At 37.3% G+C, this 21,594-nt stretch overlaps 1 protein-coding gene across 2 annotated transcripts in view; it reads left to right on the forward strand.

Moving 5' to 3' along the window:
* The window catches only part of RNF128 (ring finger protein 128, E3 ubiquitin protein ligase), a 232,474-nt gene that overhangs the window by 192,621 nt on the left and 18,259 nt on the right, over positions 1-21,594 (forward strand). For both annotated transcript variants that reach the window (XM_006889895.1, XM_006889894.1), the window contains exon 2: positions 6,023-6,270. In XM_006889895.1, the coding sequence (XP_006889957.1) occupies positions 6,023-6,270 (248 nt within the window). The remainder of the gene's footprint in view (positions 1-6,022; positions 6,271-21,594) is intronic.

Genomic DNA, 21,594 nt, shown 5'->3' on the forward strand with positions numbered 1-21,594 from the left:
CAACGTCCATTAGTGGATTCAAACTGCCAGAAACACAACATTTTGTGTAGAAGCACAGTACTATAGATTAGGCCACCGGAGCTTCTTGTATGATCCTTAAACTCCTCAAACCACAGGAGTTTAGGTGCAAATAACCTTACTTAATGTATTAAGTAAGGGCTTCTAAAGTCACCTGTTGTTGTTGTTATGTGCTATCAAGTCAACTACAACTCATAGTGACCCTCTGAACAACAAATCTGAAGCTTGCCCTATCCTACACCAACCTCACCATCTCTGATATGTTCCAGCCCATTGTTACAGTCACATGTATCAGTCCATCTTTTTGAAACTCTTCCTCTTTTATGCTGATCCTCCACCTTTCCAAGGATGATTTTTTCCCCAAGGAATGGCCCCACCTTACAACATGTAAGAGATTTTTACCATCATTGCCTTTATAAAAATGTTTCATGCACACCCATGTTTACTGCTGCATTATTCACAATAGCAAAGAAATGGAAGCAACTCAAATGCCCATCAAGAAGTGAATGGATAGAAAAACTATGACACATCCACACAATGGAATACTATGCAACACTGAAAAACACTGAAATAGTAAAAACATTACACAACATGGGGGCGGGGCTGGAGAACATTATGCAAAGGGAAATATCTTAGTCACAAAAGGCTAAATACTGCATAACACTGCTGTTATAAAATAGGACAGACATGGAGCAGTTGGGAAGGAAATGTAAAAAGAATAGACAGCTAATGAGCACTTCATTAGAACAAATGAGGGGGAGAACTGTCTGAAAGAATATGATTATGCATTATATGTATGACAGCAATCTAGAACAAGGGGTGCATTGGAGGTTGGGTTGTGGAAGGGGTGAAGGAGGGAGAAAATGTACAACAATGAATAAATAAAAGGGGGGGAGATTCAATGTCAATAATAAATCATAATCCATATATGCTAGTTAAAAATAGGAAAGTATAGATTACTTTTTAAATGCCATTCAGAATTGTCAAAATTAAATATTATAAAGTGGCAAGTATTGGTTACCTAAAACTTTTGCCTATGTGGAACATCTAATGCTCCCAATCCCCTGATGATACTAGGTCAAGAATTACCATCGTTAATTAAGATACAGTCTCTGTTTATAAAATGTTCTTAATCTAGAAAAGGACTTACTCATGCTAATTAAAATGCAAAATAAAATAAAGTAAAATGAAGAGGTTAACAGCCAAGTGCCATAGGGTTACACAATTTGATGGGTGGGTGGGGTGAATGGGAAGGATCTTTTATGGAAAAACAATGTATTCAAACTTTGTAAATAAATCAGAATAAAATTTAAAATTAAAAAAGCCAAGAGTTAGAGGAACAAAGAAGGAATATTTACCCTCTCATTTGGACTCTATGGAAACTGCACAGGAGGTTCCTTGAGCAGGGCTTAAGTAGTAAGGTAGACAGGAAGAGAAGAAACAGGGCGTGTCAGAGCAGATATAGGGAATTTAGCCTGAGGAAGCAGAATAAACAAAAGGAAAGGTATGAGAATGAGTAACTACAATAGTCTCATGTGGCAGGATCTGAGTGTTTAGAAGACAGGAAGTAGTACAGATACATCAAAGTGGAGAGATCATTTAGGGCCAGATCATACTAGACTTTAAATGCTAGCCAGGGAGTCAGACTTAAATGAGTAATAAGTTACCAAGAAAGACTTTAAAGGCAAGAATAGTGAAACTTTATCTCACATACTTTGGACATGTTGTCAGGAAGGGCCAGTCAGAAAAGATATTACACAGGGAAAGGTGGAGGGTTAACGAAAGAGAGGAAGACCCTCAACAAGATGGATTGACACACTGACTATAAACGATGAGCTTGAACATGACCAAGATCATGAAGATGACTCAGGGAAAGTCAGATTTGTTGTTCATAGGATTGCTCTGAGTCATAGTCAACTCAATGACATCTAATAATAATAACAACCAAGACTTTGGAGGGAGAAAAAGTCATGATACAATCAAGTGATGACAAAGTCAACCAGGAAGGTGAGTTCCAATGGTACTTAAGGAAGTGGAAAATGGAATCTAGGGAAACAAATTATGAGGCTACTAAAATAGTTTGGGATGTTATTAGCCCTGACCCAAAAGTGGAGAGTTCAGGTCCACCAGCTGTTCCAAGGGAAAAAGATGAGATGTCTCTTTCTGTAGAGATTTACAACCTTGGAGATCTGATGGAGGGTCTCCAAGATTTAGAATTGACTTGATGGCAGTGGGTTTGGTTTGGACTTTATACCAAGAGAGCAAAGAGCCCTAATGGTACAACAGATAAGTGCTTGACTGCTAACCAAAAAGTCTAGGGTTCAAACTCACTAGCTACTCATGAAGGAAAGACGTGGTAGTCTGCTCCCATAAAGATTGTTGTTGATTGCATGATTCATAGCAACTTTATGAACAAAAGCCCTGAAGCCTTTCTATATTGTTTCTCAAAGTTCATAGAGTTTCCAGAGGCATGTTGTTTAAGAAGGGGATGCCACTCCTGCTTCCAACTGATAAGGATTACAGCCTCAGAAACCCTAATATATCTTGGGGTTGTTGTTGTTTTTTTAAATCCATTAATTCAATGGTAATATGTATTCTAAGGGAACAAGAATAAAAGAAAGATCTGATCATGAGAAACACTAAGGGAGTAACAGCTACAAGATGACTAACTAGATGAACAATGAGGATTCAAACATGGTTCTGAGGCTACTCATCCTGGTGACTTGTCTTTAAACTGTGATTAGGCACAATGGAGGGAAGAGATCATTTTTAGATAGTTGCAAGGAAAAGATGTATCACAATGCTTAGATATAGGTCTTTTGTATGATTAGAGGACTAGTTCAATAGATGTTTATAGCTGGGCTATATATATAGCATATACAAATATGCGAATATGGATTTGAGAGATTATAAAGCAGTATTGCTCCTAATATGTAAACCATTCATATTTCTTGACTGTCTTTCTTTTTTCATTTCCATTTGACCACAATGACCAGTATGTTCCTGAGCACCTACCCTAGCCACCCACCTTCTATCTTCTGAAAGATTTATAACTCAGTTTTTTTTCACTCATCCAAATTAGTGCAAAGATACCACTGCTGACTTTAAAAGAAATCTCTTTAAGTTGTAATATATTCCAAAGCCTAATTTTAAAATCGGTTCTTCTTTCAAAGTTTATCACTTGCAATATTAGAAATGAATACCAAATTCTATATAATTAGTCAAAACTTTATAATCAGAACTTTTCCTGATAGATGGCTTGGGTGGAATTGTTGTGTGCTGTTGAGTCAGAACCGGCCCATAGCTGACCCTCCAGAGGGTTTTCAAAGGCAGTTAATCACACAGGAGGAGACTGTGCATTATTCTCCCACAGAACAGCTGGTGGATTTGAACCATGTGCCTTTGGAATTATAGCATAGTTTCTTGTCCCTAGGTCACCAGAGGTCCCTGGGTGTGTAAATAATGACAAAATGGAATTGAAATAATATTTGGGCTTTTAGTGCCATCAATAAACATTTAAAAGTCCCCCAAATAATTCAGAGTGAAAAGGAGCCTCTCTCTTGCTAAATAACCAAAGCTCCAGATTCAAAAGGGAAGTTTTGTTTCTATTATACTGATAAAAAATAATGTTCCTTAAAGGTGAAACTTGGTGTCACATACTTTGAACATGTTGTCAGGAGAGACTAGTCTTTGGAAAAAGGCCTCATGTCAGGAAAGGTAAAGGGTCAGTGAAAGAAAAGATGACCCTCAACAAGATGGATTGATACAATGATGTTAAACTGGACTCAAGAATGTCAAAGATCATGAGGATGACATAGGATAAGACACAGTTCAGACTTGTTCACTGTGAAGAGACTAGATGACACTCATTATGTGCCTTCGAGTTGCCTGCACCTCATAGCAACCCTATGTACAACAGCTCTGAAGTCTGCCCTGTCCTGAGCCAGTCTCACTGACTCCTACACACCTACCCCCGATACTCCCAGTTACCCTATCAACCCATCTCATTCAGGGTCTTCCTCTCCTGCTCTGTCCATCCACCCTTCCCAAGTATGATGTCCTTCTCCAAGGATTGGTCCTTCTTGGTCACGTGCCTAAAGTATTTGAGACGGAGCTTTAATTTATGAAGGAAAAGGATACTATGGAAGGTATCTGGATTTCAGACACATCAAGATTTTGCCCATGTAAACTAGAATGCAGTGAGTCATTAACCTCTAACTGAGTGCTCTAAACGGAGTCAATAAAGTTTTAAATGATTTTAACTGAGTGGCTAGCATTAACAACTAGTCTTTTGGAACTTTAATAATCTGTGATAAAACCCTATGAACTTATTTTTTCATTAATAACTTCAAGTGAGGAGAAGATCTCAACTAGTATATTGTGAGGTATTTCTCTTTAGCCTAATCTTTTGAAGACACTTACCACCAGGGGCCTCAGATATAAGATTTCTTGAGTAATAGTTCTTCTATTTAAATGGCTATTTAAAATTTCAGCTTTCAATTTTATCATTGAAAGTATGAATACAATTTCAATACTGTACTGTACTTGAATGCCAGTCTAAAGGTCGCTTTGGAAGTCCTCTGTGTGTGTATTTGTTTATTTCAGATTGAAGTTTGATCATTAACCTAGATTAGTACTTTAAGCTAGTATCAGTGGGAGGTTTCTTTGGTTGGCAATCTCTTAACATTCAGAGCACTCTATTCTTTTGCTTATGATAATTGGTCTCAGAACATGTAAAGTAGAAGTGATACAAGCCTTGATAAGCATGGGAATGACATGCATAATCGCATTCTCACAACATTGGGAAAGATGTTTCTCCTTTATTATTTTAAAAAGATTTATTTTGATAAGGGTAGAGAAGAAGAAAGGTATTATAAATGTTAAACTTGCAGTGATAGCTTTTGTATAATTTTAGGCTCATTTTAACTGACACAAATTTCTATAAGTTCTCCCTGTAATTATCATTGCTAACCTGATCAGTTTCCTGTGAAACCTTAGAGCATTTTAGACATTCTGTATTGCTTTTGAAAATTGAGGGAGGTGAGGGGTGGAAAGGAATGACATTTCCTGGATTTAATGTACAGGTTTTACATTTGGGCTTGTGGCTATTATTGGTCTCAAATTATTAAATTTGATGTGCACATCTTCCTGCATTCTAGTAGAGAAATCATAATGTAGTTTATCTCTTTGTAAACTAAGAAATGTTTAATAAGATATTTAATTTCTGAATCCCACATTGTTCAAGATGTAAGCTCCAGTTTCTACCATTCAGGGAACTGTTTTATTTTCCTTCTATAAGCATTCATATAAGATTCAAATAGCTACTCAAACTCAGTACTGTTAACCTGAACAAAGGAGTAGATAACCCGTAGCTTACTTATTAGAATGTGAGTTTAAGATCCACATCCTGTACATGCTTGTGAAAGCAGGAGTGGCATACACTTCCTAAACATCATGCCTCTGGAAACTCTATGAACTTTGAGAAAATGACAATAGTTCTAGAAAGGCTTCAGGTCTTTTGTTCATAGGGTCGCTATGAATTGTGCTCAACTCAACGTCAATCAACAACAACAATATACATGCTTGTACCCTCTACAGCTGTTATATACCTAGTAAATGTTCAGTGAGTGTTAATTGAATGAATAAATATCCTTCCTTTGTCTCCTTTTGAACAACAGATCTGAACCATGCCCTGGCAATTGGATTTTTTTACTGAGATTGTTGTTGTTTAGTGACATCGAGTTGCAGGCGACGACTCATAGCGACCCTATGAAGGAGAGTCCTCAATGCTTGGGTGCCTTTCATCTCTCCAGGTTCATAGGGTTTCCAGAGGCAAGCTATTATGGAAGTGGATGCCACTCCTCCTTCCAAGCTTGTTTTAATTGGGGAGCTCCACTCCACTCTCTGTCCGCATTGGGTAACCAGCCATTAACACATTTGACACATCAGTGTCACAGATACTGATATTATGCCTAGCTAAAATGGAATTTCTTTTCCTTTACAGGTGCAGGAGAGATTGTTGCAATAATGATTGGCAATCTGAAAGGCACAAAAATTCTACAGTCTATCCAAAATGGCATCCAAGTCACAATGGTCATCGAAGTAGGAAAAAAGCATGGCCCGTGGGTGAATCATTACTCAATTTTCTTCGTCTCTGTATCATTTTTTATAATTACAGCAGCAACTGTGGGCTACTTTATCTTTTATTCTGCTCGAAGATTAAGGAATGCAAGAGCTCAAAGCAGAAAGCAGGTTTGTAATAGTCTTTTCTTTGAATTTTAAGATACTTCTAATATTATTAATTATTATTGTGTATTTAATATATTTATATAATATAATATATATGTCTCTATATAATATAGTCATATATTCTATTTGTATTAATATATTTAATATATATTAGTATTATTATCATTAATGTAGTAATATTAATATTAAGACACTTAATTTTAGACTCAGTACTATGCATTTACTATATTTAGTTTCCTAAACAATGATATTGGAAGCAGGAGTGGTATCAACTTCCTAAACATGCCTCTGGAAACTCTATGAAATTTAATAAATGACGAGTTATAGAAAGTCTTCAGGCCTTTTGTTCACAGGATCACTATGAGTCATACTCAACTCGATGGCAATCAACAACAACAACCACAACAATGATGTCTGTATATGCTTTGTGAACCCTAGTAGTAGTTTTTGAAAGTGCACCAACTTCCATCTCCTCAAATCTTTATTTTGTGTTGCTTATCTAGGAATTCTCCCTGCTTGACCAAATTTTCTAACACTTCCTAGGGAGAATAGCTAGCATTAAATTAGATATGGGTATAAATACTTATTGTTGTTGTTGTCGTTGTTATGTGCCATGGTGTTGACTATGACTCATAGGACTCTGTGCCCAATAGCTCTGAACCCTGCTCTGTCCTGAGCCAGTCTCACTGTCTGATACATCTACCCTCGTTACCCCAGTTACTGTGTCAATCCATCTCAGCTGGGGTTTTCCTCTCCTGCAGTACTCATTGACCCTTGCAAGCATGATATCCTTTTCCAAAAACTGGTTTCTTTTGGCTACATGCCCGAAAAATGTGAGACGAAGTCTCAAAATCCTTGCATCTAAGGTGCAGCTTGGTTTCACCCTCTCTGTGACAGACCTGTTAGTTCTCTTATGGTCTTTTAAATAAACATTGTTGTTCATTGTAAAAACTGTATATATTCAATCTAGAAAATTTACAGAGTACAAAGAAAAATACGTTTACTCCATCCAGACCTCATGTAAGGTAACTATAATTACCACCCATAGGTAACCACTGTTATTTTAGTGTGAGTCCTTTCAGTTTTTCTTTTACGTGTGTGTGTGTGTGTGTGTGTGTGTGTGTGTGTGCTTGTGCATATGCTTATCTGCATTTCAATAAGGAGAAGATGGGAAGAGACCAGTTTAAATTGTGTGGAATTGTTGTGTGCTTCAAGTAGAGTCACATATTCATAATTCCTATTCCAGTACAACATGGATGGATAAACAAGTAGAAAATACAGAAATAAAAAAGCAAAAATATCAAAGCATTATTGAACAGGGAAGTATTTCAAAAGCTATTCTCTTGACCCATCTCTCCTTCTAGCTACTTGTCCCCTTTCTCTCATCTTTACAGAAAAATTGCTTGGAAAACTTTATACAGTCACTAATTTCTCTTCTTCCATTCTTTTTTCTTTTCCTAAAGCCAGTCAATTCAGCAGTAAAGGGTTGCATACCAACTTTATTTGCACTAATATTAATAGTTTTTGATAACCCACTACCATTGTACCAGCCCTTCCATTCTCTTGTAAACCTATTCCAAGCAGACTTTGATACCCTCATCCCACTGAAAACTGCTTTTGTTAAGGACCCTCATGCTGCTAAAGCCAATTATCATTTCTCAGTTTTCAGCTTTTTTTTGATCTATCATTTGGTACAGTTGATCCCTTGCACCTTCATGAAACACTTTCTTTTCTTCACTTTCAAAGATCATCATACTCCTTGGTTTTTCTTCTGTCTCTCCAGCCACTTCTCAGGCTCCTTTGCAAGTTTCCCCTTATCTCTATGACCTTTTAACGTTGGAATGACCTGTGGCTCAATTTTTTCCCCATCTCTTTTCAGTCTAATTCCTAGGGTGGGTTTAGCCATTTTCATCTATGTAGTTATTACTTTCAAATTATATCTCCACTTCAGATCTCTGCAGTGGAATAGCTGGGTCACATGAGATTTCCATGTTCAGCTCCTTGAGAAAATGCCAAACTGCTTTCCAGAGTGGTTGCAACCTTTTACAATCCCACCAGCAGTGCATGAGAGTTCCAGTATCTCTACATCCTCATGAATATTTATTGCTTGCTGTCTTGTAAAACTTTGCTACTGCTATTAGGGTAAAATGTTATCTCGTTGCTTTGATTTGCATCTCTCTGCTTGCCAGTGATTTTGAGCATTTCTTCATGTGTTTGTTGGCAAACCACATGTCTTCCTTTGTGAAGAGTCTTTTCATGTCTTTTGTCCATTTTGTTATTGGATTATCAGTCTTTTTCTTGTGGAGGCCCTGTAGTATTCTGTAAACTAGTGTTATAAAACCCTTGTCTGAGATATCATTGCCAAATGTTTTTACCCCAGCCTGTAGGTTTCCTTTTACTCTACAGGGAAAAAGTTTTGATGCACATGGGGATTTGATTTCTCATAGATCCCATTCATCAATTTCCTCTTCTCCTGGTTGTGTACTTCTGTCTTATCTTTGCAAGTCTATTTATGGCATAGGCTAGGGTTTCTCACTTTAGTCCCATTTTGTCTTTTACAATCCGTATGGTTTTAGGTTTTACCCCTAAGTCTCTGATCTCCCTTCCGCATGAATGTTTAATAGGCATTCAAGGTTAATGTGCCCAAACAGAGTTCCTCGTTCCCAAACCTACCCCTCCTAGTCAGATATAAGCCCCATCAGTAAATCCTGTTGGTTCTACATGGTATTTTCATAATCTGAGTACTTCTTATCATTGTCTCTTACTTGCATTGAAATTGGAATCCATCACTGTCATCATTTACTTGTTATGAAATCTGACTACTGCTAGTAGCATAAGAACTTAAGAGAGGATAATGTAAATCAAGATTAGATGAAGACTGGTGTTTATCAATTCTGACACTCGCCATTTCTCCCATGGACTCTCTTCTTCTCTTTAAGATCTAATAATCCATTGTAATGGCCACATAAAACTCACAGATCATATTTACAGTGGTTTCCAAAGGAAGAGAATAAAATTGGAGATCAAGATCAATAGGCAAATCACTCAAGATTACAAAATATGTAGACAAAATCTCCAAACTTTAGTTCAAGACAGCTCTTTCCACTACTTTTAGCCATGCCTCCCCTAAGTTCGCTGTTGACAGGTTCTTCATGACCCTGCTTCAGCTACCCCAGGCTCTGCTGTTTGGCCCTTTCTGGGCCTGTCTCACTGTTGGTTTTTTCCCTTGCCCTTTTTGAGCCTCTTGCCATCTTCAGTGTTATATACAGCCCTTTCCCTTTACAGATCTTTTAGGAGATTCCTTGCCAGATCTCTCTTTCTCTGCTTTTTCCCTTCTTCTTTCTGTTTCTTCTCTTTCTACTTTTTCTGCTTCTAAAATCTGTATGAGACTGGCCCCTTAAATATACAAACTCATTGTACATTTTAAGGCAAGGCATTCCCACCAGAGTCATAAACTGACCAGGCTCCTCTTTGTAAGCCAGAAACACATCATTTGCACAGTGGGCTATAATTAACCTCATATGCATAGTCTATTGACCAGTCCCTGCAAGGTGTATACCATCCACAGGACAGGCGTCTTTCTGCCTAGGACCAGAAAAAAGTATCAAATCCAAGTTGTTTACTGCTTACCCAGGAAATATCAGCTAATCTGGACAAAAGTAACAATTACTCCAGAGTGGAAAAACGGGCAAAAATACCTCATCTGAAATTAGGAGGGGCATATATGCGAAGTTATTTTTCAAAAAAACCAAGGCAAACGCTCACATAAACTAACTCACTTCACTATGCTTACCTCACTCTCAAATCTATTCTCAACACTAGAGAGTAATAATATGCTTTTCCAGAGTATCCAGGAAAGACATCATGTTTATAAATTACTATAATTGGGACAAAGATTCGCACCACTGGACCAATTGGCAGCATCAGGATGGATGGTGAAGAGATTGAGATTGTTCACAGCTTTAGTCTGCTTGGCTCCAACACTCTTGGCACCAGCAGCCAGGAAATTAAAAGATGTATTGTGACGGGAAAGTCTGCTGTTAGGGACCTCTCTACAGTACTCTAGAGCAACGGTGTGTCTCTGGAGACTAAGGTGCATCTGATACAGGCCTTGGTTATGCGTCAGAGAGCTGGACAGAAGGAGAATTGATGCTTTTGAGCTTTGGTGTTGGAGAAGAGTGCTGAGGGTGCCATGGACTGCCAAGAAAACAACAGATTCATCCTGGAGAGGGTTAAACCAGGCTGCTCCTTGGAGGCAAGGATTCTGAGTCTTCGTCTGACATACTTTGGTCATGTTGTAAGGAGACACCGGTCCCTGGAGAAAGACATCATGCTTGGGAGGGTGGAGGGTAGGCGCAGGAGGGGAAGGCCCTCTGGGAGATGGATTGATTCGGTGACTGGGGCAATCAGGATGAATGTGTCGGAGACAGTGAGATTGGCATAGGACAGAGCAGAGTTTAGAGCTGTTGTACATAGGGTCACTATGAGTCACAAGCGACTTGAAGGCACATAAGAACAACAACAACAATAGTTGGGACAATAGAATGTATCTTATATATACTGAGAAATCTCTTGTAAAGTTATGAAATCCTAGCCACTTCAAGCATTATTTCTCCAATAAGCAAAGGCAAATCTACTTTGGTTTTTATGTAGTGGGTGTGGGATAATTTCTGCTTAGAAATAAAGTTAATTGAATTTATAAATCTATGAGAAATTGAAATTTTATTAGAAAGCATGTGGTAATGAATAATAGTTATCTCAGTGCTTAAAGTTAATTGACTTTTGTCCTTCTCCTCATAGAAGTGGCTTATCACATAGGTGGCAGGTCCAGCCTGTTACTAGGTCTGGTCAAAAGGATGTTTAAAATTCCTATGCCAGGCATTCAATGTTTTCATGCTATGTTAATATTTGACATTTGTATGCTGTACTGGTTTTATCTCAAAAGTTGAAAAGATATTGGTGCCCAGTATGACTAACTACGCAAAGGTTATAGTTCCAATGACAAAAGTATTTTATGTATGTGTGTTTGTGATGCATATATGTTTCTGTATTTTAAGTGCTATACTAAATCTATTAACATAGTATAGAACCCTTCAGCTAAGGATAGGGTTTATAAAGAATTTCTTACTTTGTTTTATGCAGACTTCATTGGACATTTAATTCTGGTTTCATTCATTTAATGAATTTTCATGTTTTATATTTTATAAAAATTAAATTCTCAAAAATGGAAAATTGCATTAAAACATGTTACATTTTGGAGAAGGCTTTTAAGAGACTAAAATATTATAGTTTATAATCAATTTTATGTATAAATATTTAAGAGTACTAGAATATAATTTGAATGTTATTTCATTTTCATTTGTTTTTACTTCCTTTTTTTAATAGGTAAATCGTGATGTATGTAATGATTATAATTATCACTATACATTTAGTTACACTTAACATTTTTGGTAGAGACTGATAAAATTGAGTTATGGAAGCTAATTCTTTATTAAAATATTTGGAAAAATTAAATACATTCTGGAACTCCTTCCCTTTGAACCAGTCAGTGTGTGTGTGCATGTGTGCATTGTCAGGTAAGCATGTAACTGTGTAACCTCTTGCTATAAATTTTTATGACCAAATGCTCAGATGAGTCCCCAGATAAAATAAGAAACACATCAGAACTACATGGCATCATTTAATGGTATAATATGTAAGAACATGTATCCTCTAGTTTATGTGGTTGGAAAACTTTTAAACAGAGTGAAAACTTACTCAACGCTATTGCATCAGAACTGACTCATAGCTGACCCTCCATTGGGCTTCTGGGCCTGTGAATCAGCCAGGAGAAGATTGCCCATTTCTCTTCCACAGAGGCTGGTAGATTAGAAATTACAGAGAGGAATGGCCTTTGGGTTATCAGCGCAACTCTCTGTGGACTAAGCCACCAGATTTCCCATAATCGGGATAGAAAGTATCACTGGATTATGGATGAAAATAACTTATTAAGAATTACATGGTAGATTCATGTCGCTGTGTGGAATAACTCTAACCTGAGAACAGGAAGATGATTATGGGAAACCATACTCAGCATACTTAGACTAAACTACATTTGAGGGTGACCACTATACACTTGACTTTAGCATGGGGAACTCAACAATTTGGGGGTAAAGTACATGTGTCTTGGACTCAAGTAATTAGTACTCAGTGGCACCAATACATAGGAACTGACCTATGTACAATGGGATGTGCTGAATTCACTTTTAATGATGAGAGACTTTCATAAGAAAAGGCTTGACTAGCCAAATTAGAAGGAATTATCTTCCATGAAGAGAGAAAAGACTGAGAATTCACTTGAAATTATGTTAAAGCCTTAATAATGTGTTCACTCAAACCCCATGCATAATACTGTAGAATTCTAGGACAGTATATTGGGAAAGAGCATATACTTTGACACAGCAGGTCTATTAACTATTTTACTTTAAATGGAGGCCCAAATTGGTCATGAGGTAATAGTTGTCCATTTGAACAGTGGAAGCCCAATGAAAGCATCTTTGGAACACTCAATAATGTATAGAAAATTTCTGGGGGAAATTATGTTATTTTGTTGATGCTTGGCTGATTGACCCAAAATGCTTATGGCTCTCCTTGGAAGGAAGTTGGACCTCACTATACAATACCAGCCAATGGGAACTTATAACTGTTGTTGTTAAGTGCTATTGAGTCCTAGGTGACTCATAGCGACCCTATGAACAAAAGACCTGAACACTCGTATAACTTTCTTCATTCCTCCAAGTTTATAGGGTTTCCGGAGGCAAGTTATTTCGGAAGTGGACTTCTTTATTCATTGTTCAACTTTTATAATTGTTAGATAGAAAAAATAGTTTAGAGTGAGAGAAAGAAAAAAACTGGTCCCAAGAAACAAACAGGCCTTTATTGCATGGTCTGAGAGGAAAGTCAAATGACCTTGCACAGAGAGGGTCAAAATGGCATGAGGGCAGTCAAGGACAGTTCATTCTCTAGGGGCTTTTAGGGGGGGACTAGAGAAGATAGTATTTTGCTTGGAATTTGGAGTGGGCGGTTCCTATTAATTAGCTTGGGTGTGGGCTTTTGTGATCAGGCCCAGAGCCTTATCAGGATCCAGTCTCTGGTCTGGGTTTCTGGTTTGGTCACCTTAGACTTTATCAGGTTTCTTCAAGGAGTAATAAGGCCTGGGGGCAACTACGACTTTCTTCCTCCACAAAATACAGTTGATGCTCCTTGGAGGCAAAGATAATAAAGCTTCATCTCACATACTTTGGATGTATTGTTAGGAGAGATTATTCTTGGAGAGGGATATCATACTTGGAAAGCTGGAGGGACAGAGAGAGCAAGATCTTGAACCAGATGGAGTGATACAGTGACTGCAGCAATGGATTCAAGTGTGTTAGGGATGATAAGGATGGCCCAGGATAGAACAGGGTTCAGGTCTGTTGTTCCTAGGGTCACTATGAGTCATAGTCAACTTGATAGCACCTAACAATAATTCTCAAAGTGTTGATTATCTTTGGTCTGGGAGGGAAGCCTGTAATATGAGTCAAAACCTGTCTTCTAAGCCACATTTTCCCTTTCTGCTTGTCTGTCTGTACACTGCATTTCCTTAATAGGAGTGGGCTGCACTCCTCTTCATCCCCATCTTTATAGTTCCATATCATAGAGAATTGTTTTCTATCCTTCATCTCGTCTTAACTTTGTCTCTCCCATTGCCAACAAGTTGGAACCAACTCATAGCTGAATTTCCAGTGCATTTTTTGGAGGCTGTAAATCACACAAGGCGGAGATTGTCCCTCTTTCTCCTGTTGAACTGATGATGGATTTGATCCTCCAGAGAGGCGCCGCCTTTGGGTCAGCAGTGCAACTCTCTTCGAACTATACCACCAGAACTCCTTCCTCTTACTTTAAAAAATATTATAATCCAAATGTTATTATAAAAGTGGTTTTGTTGGTTTTGTTTTAAAGATTTCCTTCTGTTTCTATGTGCCCAAATAGTCACATGATCCAGCCATTGATTTTTGGTCACAGAATTCTGCCTAAAAAAAGGACCTTCTGATTATAGTTCTTTGTGGGGTTTTTTCTTTTCTTTTTTTAAAAATTTTTTTAGTTAGTTTGCTTAAAAGTTCATATACATTGTGTTTCGCACTATTCTTCATTCACATTGTATTTCATACAATCATTCTCATGCATTATATTTTATAAAATTAATCTCCATTGAACCTTGCCCATCATGATCCTGGCTTTTCACCTGGATCCTTCGCATTTCCTCCCATTCCCCCTCCACCCACCAAACTGTGCGGAGGTGAAACCACAGTGCTTTGTTTTAAATGTCCTATTTTATTAAGCTTTGTGCCAAATTTTATGGGGAAAGATTTTAAATACTCATTTACATGCAGAAAAATCCAGTTTGCTTCTTTTTTTACAACCAGCCCATCCCTCATCTCAATCAAGTCCTTAGGTGTGATTGCAAATCTAATATCATTCCCTTTAGCTCAGAGCTGAAAGCTATGGGACCAAAATTCATGCTGGCAAATAACTAGACTGAAACATGCATTCTACCTAATTGGTTATAAAATACACAAATATCTTTGAGTCCCCTAACATTGTTAAGTTTAGCATATAGTACTGGAAAAGAATTGACTTGACTTTCAGCCCCACTATGGTTCCAGTCTGAATTTACCAAGCAAACAAATGAAGGGGGGGGGATTTCTTTATTAACAGAGATCATGACATGACTAGAGAGATCACAACTTTTGAATAATCAGAGCAGTGACATTAAAGTTTTGTTCTGAAAATTGGCTGGCAACCAGCTCCTTTGAATAAGTCCTCAAGAGTTTCAAAATATTCTGAGACCAGGTATCTCTAAAGATTGGGGAGGAGAATGGCAGATGCTGTTAGTATGAAATACTTGTTTTTCAAGTTACACCAATCACAGTAAATAGATAAATTAGGGGGAAAATGCTAGATTGGGTAAGGACTGGATTTGAGGTTTCTCTCCCCCCCTTTCTTATTCCTTTCAGTTATCTTTTTTTCCAAGGAATGTGAAGCCTTTTGAAGGCCTCTTTGCTATTACACAATGAAGGCAGTGTGCAATAGTGGAAAGATCATGGGCTTTTTAAAGCCAGATAGAACCTGGGCTTGAATTGAAACACAGCTCCGAAACAAACCAGCTGTCTGGACTTTAGTCAAGCTTCTGAACCTTACTTTTTCTTGTCTATAAAACTTAGATATTAAAATACCTATTTCACAAGGTTGTTAATGATTAAATGAAACATGTAAAAAAAAAACCCAAAACCCAACCCTCTTGCTTTAAACTTGATATGTGGTAAATGCCTAATAAATGTTGTCTAAACTGCTCCTTTCCCAGTTAAATAGAGTAGAAGCTTTTAATAAGTAGAACTGATAATCACAATTTCTGTTTTCTAAATTTGAAAAGTATTCATTAAGCAACTTCTATGTAATATGGGAAATATATAAATTATTAAGGCTACTTGACCTTGTATTTCAGGTTTTAGATAAAGGAATGTATCTTGGGAACTAGTACTATCAGTGTGAAAGTGAAATATTTTGAGAAATAATGGGAAATGTGTCAGTGACCTTCATCTAAGTTCTAAAAATACCAGCTTACAACTTTTTTTACCATAATTTTTTCTCTTGCATCCATTTTTAAAGGAATTGCCTTTTCTTTAGGAAAGCTCAGTAAGAGCTATCAAAATATCTGAAATTTTCTTTGAATTTTTTTTTTTTAAAAAATCAGAGCTGCTTTGTTAAATATTGCTTTGTGCTACACTATAAATCTTTTCGAGATCTCTTGGATTTTTTTGCTTTGGATATCCTTACATCTTGGATTTTGCCCTACATATTGTTTTGTCTCCTCTGCCACATCTCATTTTTTAGCAATGGTATTAATGTAAGTTTTGCTCTCATGGGCATAAATTCAAACATTATATTTTAAAAAATTATTTTCTATCTCTCCCCCAAGTTAATTCCCATTATAGTCTAACTTATAATGAAACAAAATTACGTATTTAGTATCTGTTCCTGGTAAATTGATAAGTAGTAGCACTGGAAACTCTGGAACTATATTGTGTATAATTGAGTATTTTGGAATTAGAAATAAGTCAGACAGTATAAACCTAAAATTTTTATACTCTACTACTAACCTGTACAAGAACATCTTCTCTACTGGACCAATAGGTAACATCATGATAGATGGAGAAAAGATTGAAGTTGTCAACCATTTAATTTCTGTGGATCCACAATCAACACCTGTGAATGTTAATATCGGTCAAGAAATCAAAAGACATGTTGTCTTAGGAAAATCTGCTATCAAGAACATAAAAGCAAGTATGTCAGTTTAAAAACTAAAGTTCACCTGCTCCAAGCCATGGTTTTTTAAATTACTTCCTGTGCATCTGAAAGTTGGACAATGAATAATGACAGAAGAATAATTGTTTCAGAATTGGTGTTGGAGAAGAGTACTGAATACGCCAAGGACTGCCAAAAGAATAAACAAGTCTGTCTTAGAAGACATTTAACCAGGATCCTCCTTAGAGGCAAGAATGTTGAAGCTTGGTCTCACATACTATGGGCATGTTTTCAAGAAGGGCTATTCCTTTGAAAAAGATATCATGTTGGCAAAAGATGGATTGACACTGTGACTACACCAATGGGCTCAAGCACATCAGAGATCATGAAGATGGTGCAAAATAGGACAGGTTCAGATCTGTTGTTGATAGGATCACTATGAGTTCTAGTCAACTTTATGACACTTTAAATTTAATTGTGTTGTGTTGTTGTTAAGTGCTGTTGAGTCATAGATGACTCATAGTGACCCTATGAATGAAAGACCTGAATACTTGTGTAACTTTCGTCATTTTTCCATGTTCATAGGGTTTCAGAAGTGGATGCCACTCCTATTTCCAAGCTTGGGGGTTTTTTTGTGTGTGAGGGGGGTGTTTCAATTTTTAAAAAAATTTTATTATTTTGTGTGTGTGTACCGTCAAATTGGATCTGACTGGTACAGGAGGAGATTGACCCTCTTTTTTCCAGCAGAGCATCTGGTGGATTCAAACCATACCTCTGGGCTTACAGTGCAGCTTCTTGCCACTAGGCCACCAGAGTTCCCTCAAGCTTGTTTTAATTGGGAGCTCCCCCAAACACTGTCCACCATGGGTAACCATTATCGCTTTTGACACATCAGTGTCACAGTGTTTAACATCACAGCAACAATGAGTTACTCTTGTACAGCAAATAGACAAGACACAATGCTGCACCACTTAGAAGAATGTTTGACTAAAAACAATTAAAACCAGGCCTGAAGGCCACAGATTAAAATCACCTAAATATTTTATTATTTGAACCCAGCTAGTAGCAACCCTGAAAGAATGGCCTGGCAATGTGCCTTCATGAAGATTACCTTCTGGAGCAGTATATTCTGTTACACATGAGTCACCATGAGCTGGAACAGTCTAGACAGCAGCAGATTTTGGTGTGTGTGTTTTTTTTTAAAAAAATACACATACACACAAACACAGACTTAATCAAATATATACACTAGAAATATATCCCTTTCCTAGAAGAGTATTTTTCCAGTTTTGTCATAATACCTGTGGCACACACCTAAATAAAAAAATGTTCTAAAACACCTTGAAGGAATAAATCACAGGGCCTTGGAGCTAAGAGCTATAATCTCAGGAGACATCAAGGTCAATTGGCATAACATAGTTCACAGAGACAATGTTCTACATCCTGTTTTAATGAGTACCAGCTGATGTCTTAGAAGCTTTTGGTCTCTCATAACCCAGAGTAAATAAGAGTGAACAAAATCAAAGTTTAAGGAAGCACTGGTGGCAATAGTCCCTCAGGTATTGCCCTGCTAATAAAAAGTCTATGCACCTCTGGTGGTTCAAACCCACCAGCAGTTCCAAGAGTAAAAAATGGGCAGTCTATAGTCACGAGACTCAATAGAGGGTTGTCAGAACACAACTCTACAGCAATGAGTTTGAGTTTTTTAGTTCATCAGTCTAAAGTACTTCTGTTGTTGTGTCCCATGGAGTCAGAACCAAACCATACCTGACCATCCAGCGCATAGGAGATGATCACCCATCCTTTTCCTGTGGAACAGCTGAGGGATTTGAATCACGTGCCTTTGGGAGTCTAATGCAACTTTTTACCACTAGGTGACCAGAGCTCCCGCAGATTACGTGAATTTCATTGTTCGTCTCTGAGACCAGAAAAACTAGATGGTATTCAGCTAGGTATTCTTGCTGGTTTCTCTACTATTGCTGACTTCTCTGAAAAAGATCAAAATAGATAATACCTGATAGAGTGAGAGAAAGATGTGAACCAAAACTCAAAATCATAAAAGATAGAGCAGAAATGCTGATCCGATAGAGACTGGTGGAACCTCTGAGACTGACAGTCAACTTTTAGGCCTGGAGCTTAACTCACATGTGTGACTCAACTTCAAGCCAAATAGTAGATAGATCTATAAGCTCATGAGTGACATCAGGGAGGAACACATTTCTTAGATTATACCATACAAGATAAAAAGGGCAGTATTTGCCAAGGGGGGAAGCTTAGAAGGCAGAAAAGAATAGAAAAGAGGGATAGATGGAAATGAACAAAATGGGAATTAAATGGTAGAGTGCTATTACAATGTAGAGATTGTAGCTAATGTTTAAATTGTTGAATCAAAAACTATGAAACTGTTACTCAAGCCACAATAAAAAGATAGATAGATGATAGATAGATAGATAGATAGATAGATAGATAGATAGATATTTTTTTTTCTCAATACTAGGAGAAAAATGTGAAAGACTTATCAACTACACTACTTTCTCTTTTCCCCTTGTTGATTTCCCCTCCCTCTTGTCTCAATGTCAAAGTAGCTTATGATCTTTGGGTTTAGAAAGTAGTAAGGTTTAGAAGTCTGACCAGGATCCTGTAAATACGTAATTGTCCACTCAAAGATTGGCCAGTTTGATAGACTATAAAATTCAGGAGTTTGAAAAATTCTAAAAGGCAGCTGAATTATGAATAACTTTTTTATAATGGACTCTTAGAATATGAAAAGTTGAGTACTAGTGTCTATTCCATCTTTTGGACAAGTGATTTAACTTTTCCAAACCTCTATTTTCTCTTTTTTTTTTCTTAATATTTTTATTATTAATTCAATGAAAATCTACAAAGACTTTGGATTTACATTCATTCATTGTTGCACCTTTCTCCCTGCCCACCCATCCCCCAGTACACTCTTCTCTTTGAAAAGTAAAAGAAAAATTCTTTCGTTGTTTTACAATCTGCCACCCCACCCCCACCCAGGTCCACTCCACTATGCACCTTTCATTCTGGATTCCTATCATGACAGAAATACATAATCACATATCCTTTTTACACAGTTTTCTCCCTCATCTGTTTCAATTCAGTAAACATTTATCCCATCTTTCTCAGTCTCCCCCCCAACCCTGATGTCAGACCCATTCTACAACACTGGCACCATGCAGTATTTGTCCTTTTGTGACTGAGATACTTCAATCAGCATCATGTCCTCCAGGGTCACCCATTTTGAATAACATTGCATGAGTTCCTTGTTTTCCAATGCAGCATAGTATACCTTTTTGTGAATATACCACAGCTTCTCTATCCACTCTTTGTTGATGGGCACTTAGGTTGTTTCTAGTCCCTTGCTATTGTGAGCAAAGCTGTAATAAACAGGGTGTGCATATATCTAGTGGAATTGCTAGGTCAAATGGTATTTCTAGTTCCAACTTTTTGAGAAAGCACCACACCACCTTCCATGGTGGTTGCACCATTTTACACTTCCACCAACAGTGAATAAGGGTTCCAGTTTCTCCACAACCTTGCCAGGATTTGTTGCTTGCTGTTCTGTTAAATTTTGCTATTCTTACTGGGGTAAGATGTTATCTCATAGTAGTTTTGATTTGCATCTCTCTTAGAGCTAGGGATTTTGAACATTTCTTCATGTGCTTGTTGGTCATCTGAATGTCTTCTTTGGTAAAGTGTCTGATCATATCCTGTGCCCATTTTTCAGTTGTATTATTTACCCTTATCTTGTTGTGCTGCTCGGGTATTTTATAAATTCTAGACCCTTATCTGACATGTCATTACCAAATACTTTTTCCCAGTCTGTGGCTTCCCTTTTTACCCTGTTGGAGAAGTTTTTAGATGTGCATAGGGATTTGATTCTTAGAAGGTCCCATTCATCTATTTTATCTTCTCCTGGCTGTAAATTTTTCAGGATACTTGGAAGACTGTTTATGTTGTGGATTAGGACTTCTAGAGTTCTTCCAAGCTTTTCTTTAATGAAGTTTATAGTCCTTGGTTTTAGTCCTATTTTCTCATCTTAAAAAAGAGAATATTACCTCCTGTAGCAGGTTATTGTGAGGATTCAAATTTTTTTAAACTAGAAGACATATCAATGCATATCTTATATGTTGTTATCATTGTTAGTTGCTGTCGAGTACAAACTCTAAAATCTCTCTTAGGTATAAAGATTATAAATGTACTTCCATTGACTGTCATTGCCCTGTTTACTTATGATACAAAATTGAGAAAAACTGCTAAAAAGAAATTATTTGTACTCAGATAAGTCGTCAAAGAACATTGAAGTCACCTTGATTGCTACCTTTCTACTTCATAGGATCTAGGCCTATTTCTTTTGAGCTTTATTTGCTGGAAATTTCTGTTCTTCTTGGAATAGCAAAGAAGTCATTTGACTAGTAATTCCATAGGCAATAGGTCAAATACCATTCTTGAAATTATACAGGAGACATTTTTAGGCATTAAAGAGATACCTTACATAGCTATATCATATATTCTTCACAAAATATATTTGCTATCAATATGATAAGGAGCCCTGACAGCTTGGTGTGTGTGGCATGTTGGGCTGCTAGTCAAAAGGTCAACAGTTCAGATCTACCAGTTGTTCCTCAGGAGATAGATGTGGAATAGTGAAGATTATGAAGACTACCAATGACTGCTCTAAAAGATATCACAATAGAAAATCTTGGGTAGAGTGGGGGGAAATGTGAAACCAAATTAAAAAAAAATATAAAAATGGCCAGGTTTTCTGATAGAACTCCCAAGTCTATATGACCCTTGTTGTTACTGTTTCTGAGTTGGAACCAATGTATTATCTGACCGCCCCCCACCCCCCACCCCAGTGAGTTTTCTGAGGCTCTGGTTGCCTAGTGGTAAGAATCTGCACTGCAATCCCAAAAGCACATGGTTCGAGGCCACCAGCTACTCTGTGGGAGGATGGGCATTCTCTTCCCAAGCAATTAACTG

This window comes from Elephantulus edwardii, unplaced genomic scaffold (genome assembly GCF_000299155.1).
Source record: "Elephantulus edwardii isolate Elephantulus edwardi_28Jun2011 unplaced genomic scaffold, EleEdw1.0 scaffold00083, whole genome shotgun sequence".
In the NCBI taxonomy this organism is placed as follows: Eukaryota; Metazoa; Chordata; class Mammalia; order Macroscelidea; family Macroscelididae; genus Elephantulus; species Elephantulus edwardii.